This window comes from Palaemon carinicauda, chromosome 12 (assembly GCF_036898095.1).
Source record: "Palaemon carinicauda isolate YSFRI2023 chromosome 12, ASM3689809v2, whole genome shotgun sequence".
Taxonomy (NCBI): domain Eukaryota; kingdom Metazoa; phylum Arthropoda; class Malacostraca; order Decapoda; family Palaemonidae; genus Palaemon; species Palaemon carinicauda.
In genome coordinates this window covers 12,742,873-12,762,872 of record NC_090736.1, presented here as the reverse complement: position 1 = coordinate 12,762,872, position 20,000 = coordinate 12,742,873, and the positions used below count along the sequence as shown (strand labels likewise).

Below are 20,000 nucleotides of genomic sequence, written 5' to 3'. Positions count from 1 at the left end.
GGGCAGGACATATGGCCTCATGAGAATGACAGATAATTGATGGACATTAGGATTAGCAGGATGGGTCACTAGAGATTGTAAAAGAAGCAGGGGAAGGAACAGAAGACGATGGATTGACGAGCTAAGAAAATTTGCAGGTATAGACTCGCATAGAGAGACCATAAAGACGCAAGTGGAAAGACATGTCCAAGGCCTTTGTCCTGTAGTGAACTATAGTTACGGCTGATGAAGATGATGACATACATACATATAGTATATAAGCCTTTCAACTTTAGAATGGATATCTCTTGAAAAAAATCAAGAAAATAGTCAATGGTACAGTATATAAAAATTTAACTGCTAAACTCTTAATGAATTGCAACAAAATATAAGCGATTTCACTCACATACTTGGAAGATTCGTCAGAAGCATATCAAACACATATACATACTAGTTCTAAAAACTGCCTATGGCAGGAAATTCCAATGCAATACACCCCAAGACTAATTGACAACTCAAGAAAGATTGTAATTCTCTTGGGGATAAGAAATTCCTCAAAATAGCAGACAAGCCTCTTTCCCCATGCCAATGGCAATCATGTCAAGTCAATCTTTAAATGAAGACTGTTACTGTGGTCATATAAAGTAGTACTGACTGTTCGGCCAATTGCCTAGATGGTTCTTCCACTGGTAACTCGATAAAATGGATTGGTTTTAGAATCATGGATATGGACTATATAGCCCGGCATTGGGCTAGTGAGACCTCAATGCCCAAGAATATCGAGTAAAAACCGAGAATAATGTTATGAGGTAAAATTTAGAAGAGGTTAGACAAAAATATGGAAGATAGGAAGCAAAATTGGAGGTAAAGTAGAAGGATATAAAGCAAGCTCAGCAAAGGGCAGAAAGAATGCTGCAAAGACCATTCAGTAACACCTAAAGTTGTGAGGTACACTGCTGGCACTAACCCCTCCCCCCTATGACTCAATGACATGGCTAACTGTACTGGGTATCATGTAATAAATTTCATAATCACTCAATGAAACCGTAATGGTGTTAAAGCCTTTTGCAGCATGAAAATATGACCATGATATAACACCCAAAGAGACTACGTTAGATCAAAATATGCTGCACATGTGCTCACTGATATAAAGAGCTTGTAGAAAAACTTGCTACCTTTATCTTAAAAGTACCCTAAACTTGATAAGAATGGAACGTTCCTTATAAAAAATTTATACTTTTTACATTTGATCACATCAATTAAACAAAGGCAGATTAATGTGCAAAATTATACAGCAAAACAATAATACAGTTACATCATTAAATAACACTCATAAATGGTCTTAGTGAATTAAAATCTAGAATTTAATGGAAATTCCCCTCCTCTTATATATATATAAAAAAAAAAATACTTCCTACCCATAATATACCAATTTGATTAAGCTAGATAACAGTACTTTATCATTATCAGTATTGTAAGAAAAAAGTTAAAAAACCACAGTTACCTAATTTTAGCTCCATTCTGTCACTCAAACAACTATAAGCACTCTGTGATATTCATCCAAGTTTTCTATATACTTTACATTTTGTGTACCAAAGAATAATGCCCCTTCTATATGCTGTACTGTATTTCTTTACCAATTGTTATTAAGAGTCTCCATTATCACCAAATGCATGCATATTGCTTTTACAATTTGAAATGTTAATACTGATAGAGCAGTAACCTGTCTCTCTGCAGAATTATCTTTGATAGAATAAGCATTATTCTACAGCCCTACAATTTTTAGTTTCAATATCTTTTTCATATTTGGCATTAAATTTTACTCTGAATATGATAGGTCTTAAGTGTAAATCTCTGTTTACTTAGACCCTAAAATTTTTCTGATTAATCATAATTACAGTTTTCTGCATGGTATATGGACAGCACATACTGTATACTAATTTTTCTTTCATGGTATAGTATATGTAAACTAAGTTTAATTTACTATTTTTAATGAATGAAAACAATCAATGATCAATCAGGTACAAAATCTAATAGTTACACGTGTAAATAGTGATATGTTTATTGTGCCTTATCCTCTTGAACTTATTCTTTAAAAAATTATAATCCTAGTTATTCAACTGCTTTAACTTCATACAACAAAATACTCTTCACTTTAAAATCTAAATCATAACATTACAAAAATACATGGTATATAAGTAAGGTTTCTTTATCTTTTTTGCAGGCTGTAAATGTGTGCTCAACAAACTAATACGTATTCATGTTTGTCCATAGATTCGTCATCGACACCTTCAGGCAAACAAAGCTTTCTACGCCATCTGCCTAGTAGTAGTAGCATTACTATTTACATTCATTCTCAACACAATACCATATGAGAATTCAGTATTTTCAAAAGTTGAGATTAATGGTACATTCCTAAACGCGATTGAAAATAGTTGGGGAAAAAGTGAATATGCAGTAACAAAGTCTAAGAAAGCAAATGCAGAATTAGTACACACACATTTACCAAGAAGCAAATCACCAGATAAGAAAACAAATAAAGATATGTTACAGAGCTACCAGGCAAGGAATAGCAAATCAAGCTACCACAATTCTTATAAAATTGAGATGGACGATGACACTGGATCTGATTTTCAAAATTCACCGTTGGAATACTCAATTACACTCTTAAAAGAAAGTATTGAACAAACACACAAGGCTGCTTTACAATATCTGAGTCGATTTCATCTTACAACAAAGGCCCCAAATAAAGTAATTTACAGCAAGGATAAAGCACATTTGAACACCCAAGAGTATGAGCCCTCCGTTACTCCAACAACCTCTGCATTAAAAAGAGAGATATCTCCGAGACAAAAAAATGTAAAAAGTCAAATTAATTACGAAGAGATAAAACAAAACATTGTGAGGACTAAAAGCTTAACAAACAACTCGCTACAAGATAATGAATTTCATTCTATTAGTTTAAGAACTACAATGGCCCCTTGTAATTGTTCAAGAATAATAAAACCCAACTTTACTCCATATCCAAATACAAAATGGACTGAAACACAAATCTTGCAAAAGATAAATGCCACTTTTGGAGATTCAACATGTAATGATTGGGCCACTATGCGTGGCTACAATCAAAAGGTAAGTAGAATGTGTTTGCTGAATGTCTATTCAACTATTGGTTATTAAAAACCTTATAACTTTTCCTAAAAAGCAACTAAGCAGTAATTCCTGTATTCAATCCTTCTAATTCGTCCCACTGCTGCTTGGGTCAAGTGCAGGCAGCAATTGAAAAATGAACCTTGAAAGCCATTGGTAAGATGACATATATCTGTTTATGAGGTAACCTTTGAATCACTTCCTACTGAGTTCATTAAATTATTAACTGTAATATAAGAAAAAAATTATTCCATTACCCATATCTGCAATATTAATAACATTGAAATATACTAAATACATCTTTTTTCTAGGTAATAAGTTACAGTCTATTTGGAAAATTTCTTAATGAGTACTACAACAACACGCCTTCAATTATCACCCAAATATCTTCCATGTATCCTGGATGGATCGTCCGGATTTATCATGACCTGAATCTTGGCAGAGCAGAAGAAAAGGAGTGGGTCTGTTCCCTCATTTGTGAATATTCTCACGTAGATTTCTGCTTTGTCAAAAACTTGACCGGAGGTAATTACATATGAAAATCTATGTATGCTATCACATCAACAATTGCAACATTTTATTGAATCTAAATTTAACAGTTGCATAGTCTAAACCTAAGAAACTTTAGTGCATACTGCCTAATTCTTAGCTGGTACCTACACTTTCTAATATCAAACTACCTCTTTTAAATATTTTTATTTATTACTTTCAGGAGGAAATTGTCAATTAATAACCATTTAAATCCAATACATGACTATCATGTTCCCAAATATAATATTCAGGGACTATACATTTTAGTTTTAATATGTTAATATTTTGGGTCATTTGAAATTTGGTTAAAAAAAATCCAATCACTTTTTTTCTCCAAAGTTATCACACTTGACATTAATTACCCAGTACTGTACTTATTTTATACTTACAAATTTTTCAAAATAACATTGAAATTAATTATTTAAATAGACATATTTCAATGTAATAATATCAAATTAGTAGGAATTATAATCTGAGCCAAGAGCAGTGAATCCTTACGACCAGAAGAATCCAAAGCATCATAAACTAATGCACAAATTTTCAAAGATAACAATCATGCATTTACATAAGCTTCAATTTCAATAGGCCTAGGAGACATAAGCTGGACCATAGGATCTGTGTGGAGAATCAGTGTTCTGGGGGACCCCCTGGTTACCCAATATTTGATTAGAGACATGGACTCTCCTATATTACAACGAGAAGTTACTGCAGTGAATGACTGGCTTTGGTCACACAAAGTACGGACAGCATTTCCACTCATATTTTACGCACATTTCAGTTGCTTCAATTTCAAGGCAGTATCTAAACACTTAACATTTCTTATTCATCTTAATATTAATTGAGACTTTAGTTCAAATCTGCTAGATCATGATCCAATTATCCATGCATATTCAATTCCATTCAAATATGAAAAACCCTGACCCAATTACTTATGACAATTCAAAACTTTTAAAAATCTTAAATAACAAAAGAATTTTGTTACAGTGCTTTCACTTCATGAGAGATAACATCATGCATAATCAACCCATAATGGCTGGAATGTGGGGAGGCTGTAATTCTTTTTATCCTGATGCAATGCCAAGACTCAGAAACACAGTTTTCAGGTGGTCAAACAAATCTGTATCACACTATTCAAGAGACCAGATCAACTTCTCTGTAAGTAAAAGTTTCTGTAGTCAATGGTAATTACAAAGAAATGACCGAATTTAGTGGTACTGTATAGCATGAACTTCAAGAAATTGCTTAGTATTGAATGCAAAAATTTAACAAGGATAAAATTTTATTTTCTAATAATCAAACATTTCCCCTTAATTTCTTCAAGCTGCTTCTGTGGCCAACTTTCAAAAAGAACCATACTGCACATGATGCCTATTCATGCCGTGAGTATCCAGCCTCTCGTCCATTCCCAACAAAACGTGTGAACTTCACTTTCATAGGAATGCGTACTTCAAGAAAAAAGTATGCACATGATGAAATCAAAACACCTTGTCCTGTACAATGCAGACCACCTAACCACAAGGACTGGACATTTTGTTAACTTATGATCAAATTTTTATACCCAACAAACAACTAATGTAATTATTGTAAACATAAAATAAAACTATTTATTAAATGTAGTCAACATTCCAGCTGTTTTTAATATTAATGAATTCCTTTTTGAAAAAAAATAAACAATTGTTCCCTTGGAGAAAAAATAGGGTCTCTTCATGGAATATAAGATTTTTTAAATAGTGCTCTCTAATTTCACAAGGTAGAGAAAACCCAGTGATTAAAATTTAGTATCTATTACAGAACTGAGAAACTCCACATGTGATCTAAGGGTAAGTGAAATTGGTCCTGCACTTTGTAGATATTGTGCTGTAAGGACGGCCTTAAGACACTAAGTCTAGCTTCTCTCAAAATGATCACAAAATAGATTTGATTGAAGATATTGTCTTCAATTATATCATATTTGAGCCAATGCTTGTAATATGGACAGCTTCTTAATAACATTTAACCACCAACTGATATTTGAGAATTAGTGTAATAAATAATGTACAGTACTTAATCTAATTGTATGGAGTAATTTATACCAGAATCCCTTTACAAGCATAAAGCGCGCACAACAGAGAGAAGTAGAAAACTCTCCTCCTAGTCAGGCAGAAATGATAATGAAGATGAAAACAGCATTACTCTATAGTATAATTTTTCTTAGCTCCCTTTACTCAGTTTTCATCAAACCAACTTGTGACGATTGTGAACTTGAAAGGCAACCTATAGTCCTCTACATTCCACAATTTATGAAGGTGAAAACAAAAATAGTTTTTAAAATTAACCTTATTCTTTACAAGCTATCAACTACTGTATATCCTCTTCCAAAATCAGGCTGCATTGAAAGGTAAGCCTGGCTCGTGCATTAGATTTTCAATAGCATAATAGCTTTTAGCAGCAGTTATCTATCAGTTGCATTGCTTTCTGCATATTACCATCAATCTGTTTCCCTTTGACTATCGATCTATCTGAGAAATTTCCCTGTTTTTCTCTAAATTTAAAATGTTTAAAATACATATCCTTCACATGAGAGCTTCGAGATGTGAGTCTGAGGTCTCATTAGTGTAAAGTAAATCATAACAATAAAATAATCTATATTCAGGATCACTTCAAGGAAATGTTGTGTTAGTAATGTTTTAAAGTGAATAAGAGGCCTGATATGTAAACCTGAACTCATACAAAAACATTAAAGTACAGTATTATTGTTGGTCCCCTTTTTATACATCCTTGAAGAAAATTGCCTTAACTATACATGCAGTTAGCCAGCTCTACAGAAGAGCTTATCTGCCAAGATATTCGTAATTGATTAACTCTCAAAAGCAGAAAGGCACCATACCTCTAATTACACAAATGACTAATAGTACAGAATTGAATGAGTACTTGATGCTCTTGTTGTGCATAACAACAACTTGCATTGTTTGTTCAAGAGTTGCGATAAAAAATAACTTTTGATAAAAGATATTTTCACTTATATTGTCATTAAAGATCTCTGATAATTATAAAACACACCTTGTATCTTTTTATCATAAATATACTTTGATTTTTTAATATGAATGGGCCCCCTTTAGCAACCCCATTTAGAACACATTTGAAATGTAGCAGAGATTCAAACTGTCAGTTCCAAAATTGGGGAGATAATTCACCATAGATATTATTACTATTATTACTTGCCAGGCTACAACAATAGTTGGAAAAAAGGATGCTATAAGACCAGGGCTCCAACAGAGAAAAAAGCCACGTGAGAGGAAGGAAATACCATGTACGGAAACATAGAATAATGTGCCTTAGTGTTCCCTCAAGCAAAAGAATTCTAAGCCAAGGCAGTGGAAAACCATGGAACAGGGGCTATGGCACATTCCAAGTAAAGAGAACAATGGCTTGATTTTGGAGTGTTATTCTTTCTTCTAAATGAGCTGCTTACCATGGCTAAAGAATCTCTTCTATCCTTACCAGAGGAAAGTACCCACTGAACAATTACACTGCAGATGTTAACTTCTTGAGTGAAGAATTGCTTGGTTAGTTTAGTGTTGTCAGGTGTATGAGAAAAGAGGAGAATGTGTAAAGAATAGGCCAGACTATTTGGGGCAGTTAAGGGGGTAGTAAACAATAGAGGGTTGGGCATGAATGTAAAGAGTTCTGTATGAGAAGGTGATTGTACCAACTGTGATATATGGATCGGAGTTGTGGGGAATGAAAGTGACGGAGAGACAGAAATTGACAGAAATTGAATGTGTTTGAGAAGAAGTGTCTAAGGAGTATGGCTGGTGTATCTCAAGTAGATAGGGTTAGGAACAAAGTAGTGAGGGTGAGAACGGGTGTAAGAAATGAGTTAGCAGCTAGAGTGGATATGAATGTGTTGAGGTGGTTTGGCCATGTTGAGAGAATGGAAAATGGCTGTCTGCTAAAGAAGGTGATGAATGCAAGAGTTGATGGAAGAAGTACAAGAGGAAGGCCAAGGTTTGGGTGGATGGATGGAGTGAAGGAAGCTCTGGGTGATAGGAAGATAGATGTGAGAGAGGCAAGAGAGCGTGCTAGAAATAGGAATGAATGGCGAGCGATTGGGACGCAGTTCTGGTAGGCCCTGCTGCTTCCTCCAGTGCCTTGGTTGACCGCGGAGGTAGCAGCAGTAGGGGATTTAGCATTATGAAGCTTCATATGTGGTGGATAACGGGGGAGGATGGGCTGTGGCACTCTAGCAGTACCAGCCGAACTCGGTTGAGTCCCTTGTCAGGCTGGGAGGAACGTAGAGAGGAGAGGTCCCCTTTTTTGTTTCATTTGTTTGATGTTGGCTAACCCCCAAATCGGGGGAAATGCCTTGGTATATGTATGTATTTGGTGTATATGTAGGCAAAGTAAAAATGAGCCGTAACTAGAGAGAGATCCAATATGGTACTTTCTGGCCAGTCAAGGGATCCAATAACTCTCTAGTTGTGGTATACCAAAAGGTGGCTGCAGCCTTTGCCAACCTGTACCTATATATGCATATCAAATGTGAATATCATTGGGAAATTAGGCATTATTATTATTATTATTATTATTATTTGCTAAGCTACAACCCTAATTGAAAAAGCAGGATACTATAAGCCCAAGGGCTCCAAAAAGGAAAAGTAGCCCAGGGAGGAAACAAAATAAATAAACTGCTAGAGAAGTAATGAGAAATTAAAAAGGGATTTTGACGAAGGAAAAATCTATTTCTGGGGAGAGACCTGTGACGCCCGGTGAAAAGAGTCCTTCTTTACACTTTTCTGATATAAATCTTCCAAATATACCAGAGAAAGATAAAAGCATGGAATGCAGAGGTTACTACCCTCGCGCGAGCACCTCGTGGGTGTCGTGTATACATCAGGGGCGTGTGAAAACCACTATTTTCAGAACAGTGACATTAAAATAAATCTTTCATATATAAACTATAAAAATTAAAAAAAAAACAAGAGGAAGAGATATAAGATCGAATAGTATACCCTGAATCAAAAGAAGTCTACCCCAAGATAATGGAAGACCATGGTACAGACGCTATGGCACTACCCTAGACAAAAGAACAATGGTTTGATTTTGGAGTGTCTTCCTAAAAGAGGTACTTACCATAGCTAAAGAGTCTCTTCTACCCTTACCAAGAGGAAAGTAGCCACTGAACAATTACAGTGCAGTAGTTTACCCATTGAACAAATACTGTATATAGAAGGAATAACAGGATCTTAGGGCTACATATCAATTGTGAAGTCAACTGACATTATCCCTAAAACAGTTAGAAAGAGTTTTTGTTTGATATAGTATATAGTACAGAATTTAATTATTATGAAAATCCCATAAAATATTGACTGCATTTTCATTCATTATATTGGTTGTAATAAATGAAGAGTTTTGATGGAATCAACAAAATGATGTACGAGTAGGTATACACATTCAAAAGCCATACTATATGATATGAAGGATTCAACAAAGCTTTGATTATAAAATTTTAAAATTATTGCTAAAATATCTGCAGCAAAAGCATGTATAAAAAATCTATATATTTTGAAGAAATAATTGCATTCTAATTCTTCACATAAATTTACTAATAAGATTAATTACAATCGCAGCTTTTCACTTTACATGTACAGTATTCTTTAGAATACTGAACACATGCAGAAATAACTCCCATGACCCATGCTGTGAAAAAGTACTGTACATGATTAAAAGCATTTTTTTTTTACATTTTCTTTATTCTTTAAGAAGTACATGATTAAAAGCATTTTTTGTAATTTTCTTTATTCTTTAAGTGTAGTTATATGCAATACTACAGTAATTTGATTGTTCGAAATGATGCCAAATATATGAATGGTTGCAATGAATTTGATCTTATGAATACACAGTACTGTATATAGTTTGCATATTGCCTTGTGTTTTAATTGTGAATGGTTAATATACCTGACGTTATCAAACAGCAATTATAATTTTCCTGTATTTCAATACACCAAATCCAACAGATGTGTTTCTAACCATAAATACAACAAGGTGTTTTATCTTGTGGACAATGAAATTCACTGATAATAGCAAACATGTATAACCCCTATACTGTACGCATTAAAAGAAAAAAAAATCTAAGTACACTATAGTATTGCACATATATACTATTAACCCTTTTACCCTCGGGGTATTTGGAAATATCCAACCCTTAACCCCCAAGGGGTTATTTTTTTCCCAGCACATTTTGCAGTATATCTTTTCTAAATTGCTCTAACAGCCTTAATTTTTGTCATAGAGAGGTTAGGTTGGTCTCATTCTCTTGGAAAATGCCTGAATTTTCTCAAAAAAAATATCAAAAAATATGAAAAACAAATTTTTATAGCATTTTTTTGCAAGGACGTACCGGTACATCCATGGGGGTAAAGGGATGGCTTTTGTGAAACTTACCAGTACGTCCTTGGGGGTAAAATGGTTAATAACGACGATAATAATAACCCCTAAAACAACCATAACAATATATTCTCTCTCTCTAATACATGGATTAGTAGATGTCAGATTCACTGACAACGGGGCACAACTTACATGGTTATTTCTTGTAGTAATATATTTCCTTTGAAGAATCATCAAAACTTTTATTTCACCTATTAAAAGAACCATTGCTGAAGGAATTGATAGGAGATACCAAATAACCAATAATGTAAAACCAGTAGTCAACTGATTCAGCTTAAAGTGATAGTAGCGAAGTAGCAGTGAGTGGCGTTTTTACTGCAGAGCGAGCTGGCAATACATAATGAAGTATATGTTTTTCCTATCATACTTCTTTTTGTTTAAGGAGAGGGAGAGAGAGATTCACACACTAAAAATCTTTACTTCGAAAAATTTAGTAAATATATAGATAGGGTCATGAAACTGACATCTCAATGAGTGACCCTGTTTTTTCTTGGATGAATTAAACACTAATTTTGAGTCAATTTCAGGTGATACAATTCAAAGACAGTCCACTTTCATCTTACAGAAATTTTGAGACCCGATTCAACAATAAAGAGGATAGGTGCCTTAGTTATCCATAGGGATATATGTTATAGGGAATAGGGCATACTAGAGAAATACTGTAGAAACAAATGGAGCCATCACTATACAGTATAAGCTCCACCAAAATCAATACAATGCAACGAAAGGTGAAAACAATGGTTGGCATATGTTCAAGCAAACTATGCCTTACTTCACACAGAGAATCAAGAGTGCATATTTGGTTAAAAAAATGACAAATTGTTTCCATGATCACACTACTTAAGGAACCAAAAACATGGAGAAACTGGAAAATACTAATAGGGAAACTTGAAAAAAAAATTTTAACAATTAACTTTTACAAAGGTACCATGTAAAAATATTGAATCTAAATGCACAAATTATAGGGATGATTTAGGAGAGTTCGTTTTAGCCATACAATATAATATGCAGCTATTACTGTAATTTTTCAATTCCTCTGACAATGAAGATATTTTCATAGCAAGTATTATTAATCTTACACAGAACATGATCAGTTCATGAAACATGCAACTTTCTAACTTGATTAGGTATATTACTACCATATTCCATTCTATCACAGATAATTGCACATGCAAGAGCTTATCCAAGGCACAGCAAAACCCAAGCAAGGTCAACCAGCTAACCTAGCTTAACCTGAAGAATGAGCGACACAAAGTAGAGGCACCTCTGCCAACTTGTGACTGATCCCACAATCAGGCCTACAACAAAACTTTCTACAGCAACTACATCACAAAATTTAAGTACATTGATAAACATAAGCTCTACTAAAAAAATTGCATTGTAAAGTTATGAAAGCAGTATATTTCATGCATACAAAATTATGTAATGCATTTTTTATCACAAATTTGAGATGCAGAAATAATAAGACTTGAGTGGTGAAGGCTTTAATCATTTGTCCAAGTGACGGTACTGCTCAGTCTTAGTTATCATCACTGACATATTCTTTACCAGAAAGTCTATTCTTTCGTTACATTAAAATATTATACGTTCAATAAATAAATTTTCCTGGGATAACATTTGGAAAAGTCAAGAAACTTTCCAGAATTTATTAATCCTAGGTCCACTTCCTATTACCTGTTAAACAAAGTCCTTGCACATGTCAATTTTACAATACAGCATCTGCATGTACAGAGATGTACTTATTTTCTATATAAATTTCATCATTCTTTAAATTTACCTAGTTTTGGTTGAGGCTGTTCTTTTCGCTCTTTAGGACGACTATTTACAAAACCCATAAAAATTCCATAACCCTTAATCCAACAAGCGTTCACCATCCAAATGTAAAAATAGCAACAAATTTCTCGAGTTCTGCACATCACTTGGAAAAGATCTACTAAATTTTCCTGACAAATAAAATGTGCATATAGAAGCTTCAATCAGGAACTGAATCTATCAATAATTTTCTTTACAGATTACATATGCTTTAATCCCATATCAAACTTCTCAAAAATATGTTGATGCTATCCACTGGAAACCAGATGAAAGTCTATAAAGAGGTATTGTTTATATAAGCACAGGTTCTACCATGGTCTTTACTATGGATTCCTGATCATTTTTATTTTATAACCGAAGCCCCATGTTTAGTTTAGATTGTGGGATTTGTTTGATATCTTCTTTAATTAAAATAAATTCCTGACGGTCATCTTCAAAGTAAAAATGTATGAACATGATTGTCTTTTTATTTTCAGAAATCTAGGACTTTTAACTTTTTATTCTCAAATCTGAGATCTTGACTTCCGTAATTTGAAGTAAAAAAAAAAATTATACTACGGAAGTTTCAACATCTACGATTGTATGAAAGATCTAAAATTAGCTTGTGATTATGCTTTATGGTGCCAAAAGAATTTCATTTGGAAAATTTATCAAGAAAATCCAACCCAGTGTTTGCTGAATAAATTGTTGAAAATTGACATGGTTGTGTTGCACATTACACTGAGCAAGAGAGAGAGAGAGAGAGAGAGAGAGAGAGAGAGAGAGAGAGTTACAATGATTTTGGATGTCTCAAAGACTTTTTAGTCCATCCGTGGGTAGATCGATTCATTTTAAGCATTTAGACTTCTTGTAAGTCTAACTGAGAGAGAGAGAGAGAGAGAGAGAGAGAGAGAGAGAGAGAGAGAGACTTACCTATCATCTGAGTGAGATTCTCCTGTTCATAGTAACCTAAGAGGAAGGACAATATGAGGGCGACCCCAAATACCAGCACCACCAGCAGGGTCAGGACCACGACTGTCTCGACGATCCGAGCTCGCAGTCCCTGTAAGATGGGTACTCATTAGTATCTTGTATAATTAAACTAATACAGAACTAATGGGAGTGATGATGATATTCATGAATCATACCTTCTAATAATGGCGATTGTGCTTATGGACAATCATATGTCTTACCAAAATTATGAAAAATACATAGGAGGTAATAATGATGATAATAACAGTAATAATAATGTAATATATTTAATAAATTTGGTAAAAAAACACTCATATAAAATTTTTAAAAACATAGAAGGCAATAATAATAATGATAACAGCAGAAATAATGTAACATATTTAATAACTTTGGTAAAAAACACCCATACAAAAATTAATCTTAAAATCATCAAACACAAATTCAGGTCGATCAAAATTCCCCATATTTTATGCTTTCAAGTTACATATTCTTAAATACTAAATACTCTTAATCAAATAAATAAGAAATCAATGAGCAAATGATATAAAATCGATTGTTCCTTACCTTTTTTGAGCCCGGAAACCCTTCAGACTCCGTGAAGAGATAGGCGAAGGGCAGACCCACAAACAGCGACAAATTGGAGAACAGGAAGATGATGTTCCACAATCCTGCGAAACAATTAGAGCGATTAGCTTTCTTTGAAGCATCGAGAAAAGCAGCTTCTTACGAGATAAGTTTGAAACTTAATAAACGAGACGAGTAATTAAAATGGCAAAGGGGCTGATACAATACAGACTATTTTTATTATTATTATTATTATTATTATTGCTATTATTATTACTATTATCATTATTACTTGCCAAGCTACAACCCTAGTTGGAAAAACAAGATGCTATAAGCCCAAGGGCTCCAACAAGAAAAATAAAATACTAGAATGCGAAAAGGATAATACTAAAATAAGACATTCTAAAGAAATGATATCAAAACATTAATAAAATACAAAGAAATGTTTTTTTAATATAGTGACGACAGTGGTAATGTCAAATCACCTCACAGGAGAGAGAGAGAGAGAGAGAGAGAGAGAGAGAGAGAGAGACTACTACATCCCCCTTTTGTTGATTCCATTTCACTATTTTTTCCTCTATCTATAATATAACTCAAAACATCGCCGTATAGCAAACATGGCTATAGAGGACCACCATCTACCAAAAAAAAAAAAAATTCAATCAATCTTTGAATTATCAACTTTTTGTCAGCAATATCTCACGTGTTAATAAAACGTTGGGTTAATAATCATGAGCAATCCCTCAATATGCAACCTAGACTATTAAAGTTTCGCCAAAATGACCGGTACTATATGAATACATAAAATACATCACAATTATTAGACTATACAAAATACTGGCCAGGAAGAATTATACTGCATTATTATTATTATTATTATTATTATTATTATTATTATTATTATTATTATTATTATTGTTATTATTATACTCCTAATGTACTTATCATTTCGTTTTACTATTACCAGTTTCCTAAACAATGATACTAAGTAAAATCTGTTGATGTAAAAAATTGTAAATGTTGAAAATTCATCCCCTCTGCATTATCCCAAAATATACTTAATATACCCAAGCATTTATTATCAAACAAAAACAAACAATATCCTATCCAAAGTGTCTCGAGTATCTCTTAAAACCCATCTTTCTTTTCTGATCAATTTAAACTTGAGCAAAGTTGTGCAGAGAGTGAAATATGATCCAATAACTACGGGATAACACCAAGCGCACAGCAGTAGTAGTCAGACTCAAGGGGATTCATTGACACCAAGGTCACACACACACACACACACACAATATCACTCACTCACTCACACAAAGCCTTGGATTGTAACTTAGTTATTGAGAGGCTTCCATAACCAGCAAATGGGATAAACAGAAGGCAATGCATCTGGCCTTCTGGTTCAGTGCTGTGAATCAAGCAACCTCATAAGAGTATAAACAGATTTTAAAGGGTTCAGGGTTAATTAACAAGAGAGAGAGAGAGAGAGAGAGAGAGAGAGAGAGAGAGGAGAGAGAGAGAGAGAGAGAGAGAGACGATAGATTGACTGACGAATTAAGAAAATAGAGAAAGAAAATATTAATCAATATTAAATCTATTCTTTATCAGTTAGCAGCTCTACTCAGAGAGAGAGAGAGAGAGAGAGAGAGAGAGAGAGAGAGAGAGAGAGAGAGAGAGAGAGAGAGAGAGAGACTTTTTACATCCTCGAAATTTGAACATTTTTTATCCAGTCAGATTACCGAACTATGCAAGGATTAACAATTCATGGACGCAAGGCATTTACAATATTATCATTAATACTAGCTAAGCTACAAACCTAGTTGGGAAAGCAGCATACTATAAGCCCAGAGGCTCCAACAGGGAAAAAATAGCCCAGGGATGAAAGGAAACAAGGAAATAAGAAAGTAATTCACAATTAGAATAAAATATTTTAAGAATAGTAACAACATCAAAATAAATAGGAGATCCTTACCCTGAATGAGAGAGAGGTTGAGCCACTGTACGTAGAGGGAGTCACGGTACAGCGTAAGTACTTCGTTGCTCATGATACTGATGGGAAGGAGCAGCACTGCTCCCAACGACACCGACAGGCTGAAGGTGCATAGCCATAGTCTGAAACGAAGAGATGAGATGGGTTAAATAATGGCATTTCATTGGCTGGAAGGAGTAATGAAGCCAGCAAAATAGTAGATTGTGACCGAAAATGAATTAGGCGTAATTACTGTTAAAATCATTGCAAAGGTATTTCTGAAAACTTATTATTATTATTATTATTATTATTATTATTATTATTATTATTATTACTTGCTAAGCTACAACCCTAGTTGGAAAAGCAAGATGCTATAAGCCCAAGGGTTCCAATAGGGGAAAATAGCCCAGTGAGGAAAAGAAACAAGGAAATAAATAAATGAGAAAAAAATATCAATGAATTATGCGTAATTACTGTTAAAATCATTGCAAAGGTATTTCTGAAAATGTATTACTATTATTATTATTATTATTATTAATATTAATATTGTTGTTGTCAGCTAAGTTGTTACCCTAGTTGGAATAGCAAGATGCTATAAGTCCAAGGGCTCCAATAGGGAAAAATAGCCCAGTGAGGAAAAGAAACAAGGAAATAAATAAATGAGAAAAAAAATCATCAATAAAATATAAAGTATGAAAATACCAGGCATATTCGAGGTCAATATTGGTAGTAAATGTCTTTAAAGATTACAAGGTTAAAGGTGTCAGGATTCCGTTCCCGTTTCATCAGATTAGATACTCACCAGAACGTCAGCCGGGCAAGCAGCTCCCCCCCCCCCACACCCCGTGATCCCCAACCACAGCAGTGGCCTCCCCAGTAAACAGCTTAAACTCACGGTCCCGAGCTAGGATCGATCTGCTGCCATGGAATGCTAAGCGAACACGTTACACAGTACTATTTAATCATATGGGCTTTTCATATAAACATTGGATGATATAATCAAAGTACTGTTCAGTAATGGCTAGCTCAATTCCACTCTCAAAACTTTCTTTTCTATATACAGAGTCCCCTTGATGAGACAACAGGAACATTAGTGAATCAAAAAACTTAAGACTTTCTTTTTTTTTTCCTCAATCTAGCACATGCACACTGAGCAGTTAGTCTCTTTCATTCTAACACTTCTTTCACATAACTTTCTCTGTCTCCTTCCCCTGTTTCTTACAAAAATTTTTTCAAGTGGAAACGCTCCATCCTCAATTCTCTCCCGAGGGACCAAAGAAACTTAAAAACCTTTGCAGACCATTTATCTTGGTGGCTCCAGACCTTGTTTGTCTGTCATTTGCACTCACCATTTACAGAATAGATAAGGAAGAGATTTTAAAAATAAATGTAATAATTACGTCGATATTACATATAAACACACACACACACACACACACACATATATATATATATATATATATATATATATATATATATATATATATATATATATGAGAGAGAGAGAGAGAGAGAGAGAGAGAGAGAGAGAGAGAGAGAGAGAGAGAGAGAGAGAGAGAGAGTTTAAAACCATCAAACACGTCCTGAGTTGAGCAATCACACATAAAAACTAAGATCCCAAATTACCAACTCAAAAAACGATCATGTATGTCTGGCGAATTGTGGGAAAATAACGTTCTGAGATTAAAAAGGAAACGTCTTAGTCCATTAAAAACATCATACTGCTGCAGTGACTACAGTCTCCTATTTCTCTGAAGTCACCCACAAAAATAAGAACTCAAAGTACGAGAATATAAGACTGATAATAAGAAAACATATATAACGGGGATCAATCAGAAATAAAATAATGACCAGCCTCGCAGATAGAAGGAACTAGTTTAAAGGTTTAAAGACCGCTCATGAATGGCAGAGGCAAAGGACAGTGACATTGCCTATCAAGCAGGACAATGCCCTAGAGATTGAACATACTGTATATCATATGATCAGCGCCCAAGACCCCTCTCCACCCAAGCTAGGACAAGGGAGAGCCAGGCAATGGATGCTGATGACTCGGCATATAGACTCCCCCAAACACCCCAGCCTTAGTTCACAAGGATGGTAAGGTTGCAGACACTAAAGTAACTAACGAGTCTGAGCAGAGACGTTACCAGTAAAGCCACAACAACTCTTTCTTGGTTTCCTCTGATGCGATGTAGAGACGGAGAAGGGGGGGGGGGGAGAATTCAAGGTCAAATTAGCTCCCCCTGTTATAAAACAATTGCCATAAAACAACTACATCCGGCTCATACACTGGCAGGGACTTATTTTCTTATTAGGGGAATCATGATTTCTTCAGTGTTCAAAAATATAAATGGTGGTGAGGAACTCGTCTATGCTAGAATGGTACGAAAAATAAAAGAATTATACCTGATATGAATTCGCAAACACACACACACACACACACACACACACACACACACGACGAATAAATTGAACGAGAACATAACGTCTGCTACTCCTCGAAGATGAGCATGAACAAAGAAATGTTTACCTCAGAAGGCTAATGTTCCTATATATATCCAGACACTATCATTGATGATGAAAATATATTAAAATAAACACCATATGAACCAGCGCTATGGCCAGAGAGACCATTCAGTGCCAAAGTACAACACGGGGGAAATCCAGCAGTTGTCCTATGAAGTAAAAGTGAAAAGAGGTCGGCTATAAATAAGGTTTAAATGCCGCTCACGAATGGCAGAAGGAAAGGACAGTGACATTCTCCTATTAAACAGGACAATGCTATAAAGACTGACCATATATACAAATGATCAGAGCACAAGCCCCCTCTCCACCCAAGCTAGGACCAAGAAGGGACAGGCAATGGCTGCTGATGACTAGCAGATAGACCTATGGACTCCCCCAAACCCCCATCCTAAGCTAACAAGGATGGTGGGGTTGAAGCGACCAAAGAAACTAACGAGTTTGAGCGGGACTCGAACTCCGTGGCGTTCACCAGTCGGGACGTTACCACATAGACCACCACAACCCTAAGGTGAAAAGGAATGAAGGTAATCTAGAAGGCTAAAAAGTAGATGCATACATGGGCGGAAGGGAGGCAGCTAAAGTCCTTTGATATGCAAACCGTGCACCACAATGAATAGCCAGACAGAAGATGTAGGATGTACTAAATGAAATCGTTTCCGAAAGCATCAACCATTCTATAAAATAAAATAAAGGAGCATAAACATTTTATTCGAAATTTTCGATTTTAATGGGAAAACCTCAAGGATAGTTTTTATGCATGAAATTCTGGGTCCAGAGTCAAACTTTGGCAGTAGTCAACAGAGTAAGTTAATTTTCTTTCAAGACTGAAGTGGAAAAAATGCTGAAACTTGCAAATGTTCAGTTTTTGGACTAGATTCAACCTCCATAAGACTTGGAGACTTAAAAAATATAAATAGATATGATTCCTACAGATCATCTTTCACTATGGAAACAAAGAGAAAGGAGTGAAATTTCACATCTTCCAAACTAGCTGACTTCCATGTTCGCTAACCCAAACAGGTGTCTATGAGAACGTGAAACCTGGCGGGTGCTAAACAGACAAGGAATGGGTAACGACATAAAAGCTAGAAGCTCCCATCACGAAAGGTAATGTTCTGTAACGTGCACGTAAATAATAGACAGGTAACTAAAGGCCCGGTCACAACGCCCGAACGTTGCTGGAGCGTTCCTTGAACGGTAGGGAGGTGGACCAAACCCTTGAAAATTTAATTTAACGTTTTTACGTTCGGTCTTTATTAGACTGCTGAACGTAGCAAATCCTCGCATATTTCCTGAGTTTTCTTACAACTCTATTATGGAAGTTGCTAATTTATGCAATAAGGGTATTGGTATACAGGATGTCGAAAAGCGTAGCGGAGTGATATTACAGTCACCAACCTGTAAAGGATAATAACAAAGTAAAAATTACGGTCGCTGTATCTTAATTAAAATTACGGGTTTTTTAACAGTTTATTTAAACAAAAAAGGGACTGAAACTTTTCGACATCCTGTATACCAATACCCTTATTGCATAAATTAGCAACTTCCATAATAGAGGTGTAAGAAAACTCAGGAAATATGCGAGGATTTGCTACGTTCAGCAGCATAATAAAGACCGAACGTTAAATTAAATTTTCGAGGGTTTGGTCAACCTCCCTACTGTTCAAGGAACGCTCCAGCAACGTTCGGGCGGTGTGACCGGGCCTTTAGCAACGTGGCTGGCGTTAATCCAAGTTGAAATATTTAAAATCTGGGTCATTGATCATAAAGAAAAAGTTATTTCGACATCACCAAAAGACCTATCAATATTATTATTAACATTACTATCATTATTATACAATGTCATACAAAATAATAGCAATATATGAGAGGGTCAGGTCGTTAAGTACACAAAGTATTGGTTCCAGTGATGATGCATCTCGCCCAAAGCACCTTCCTCCAATATATTGTACCAGCATAGTGGTCAGTATTAAGAGACTAGCCCACGGCTAGAGGACAACAAGTCTAAACACGGAAATTATTACTTCTAGAATACCATAGTTTAATATATTCACACACATATATACAAAGAAATAAATATATCTTCTTCTTTTCCGCC

At 34.9% G+C, this 20,000-nt stretch overlaps 2 protein-coding genes across 2 annotated transcripts in view; one reads left to right on the top strand and one right to left on the bottom strand.

Annotated features, from left to right (window-relative positions):
• Positions 1–5,214, top strand: part of LOC137650429 (uncharacterized) — a 9,730-nt gene extending 4,516 nt beyond the window's left edge. The window contains exons 2-6 of the mRNA XM_068383661.1: positions 2,254–3,108; positions 3,438–3,651; positions 4,243–4,394; positions 4,642–4,812; positions 4,979–5,214. Coding sequence (XP_068239762.1) covers positions 2,254–3,108; positions 3,438–3,651; positions 4,243–4,394; positions 4,642–4,812; positions 4,979–5,194 — 1,608 coding nt within the window. The 3' untranslated portion in view covers positions 5,195–5,214. The remainder of the gene's footprint in view (positions 1–2,253; positions 3,109–3,437; positions 3,652–4,242; positions 4,395–4,641; positions 4,813–4,978) is intronic.
• The window catches only part of LOC137650483 (protein LMBR1L-like), a 99,979-nt gene that overhangs the window by 37,553 nt on the left and 42,426 nt on the right, over positions 1–20,000 (bottom strand). Inside the window, exons 3-6 of the mRNA XM_068383709.1 lie at positions 15,380–15,519; positions 13,411–13,514; positions 12,808–12,937; positions 11,307–11,381 (exon numbers count right to left, since the gene is read on the bottom strand). Coding sequence (XP_068239810.1) covers positions 11,307–11,381; positions 12,808–12,937; positions 13,411–13,514; positions 15,380–15,519 — 449 coding nt within the window. The remainder of the gene's footprint in view (positions 1–11,306; positions 11,382–12,807; positions 12,938–13,410; positions 13,515–15,379; positions 15,520–20,000) is intronic.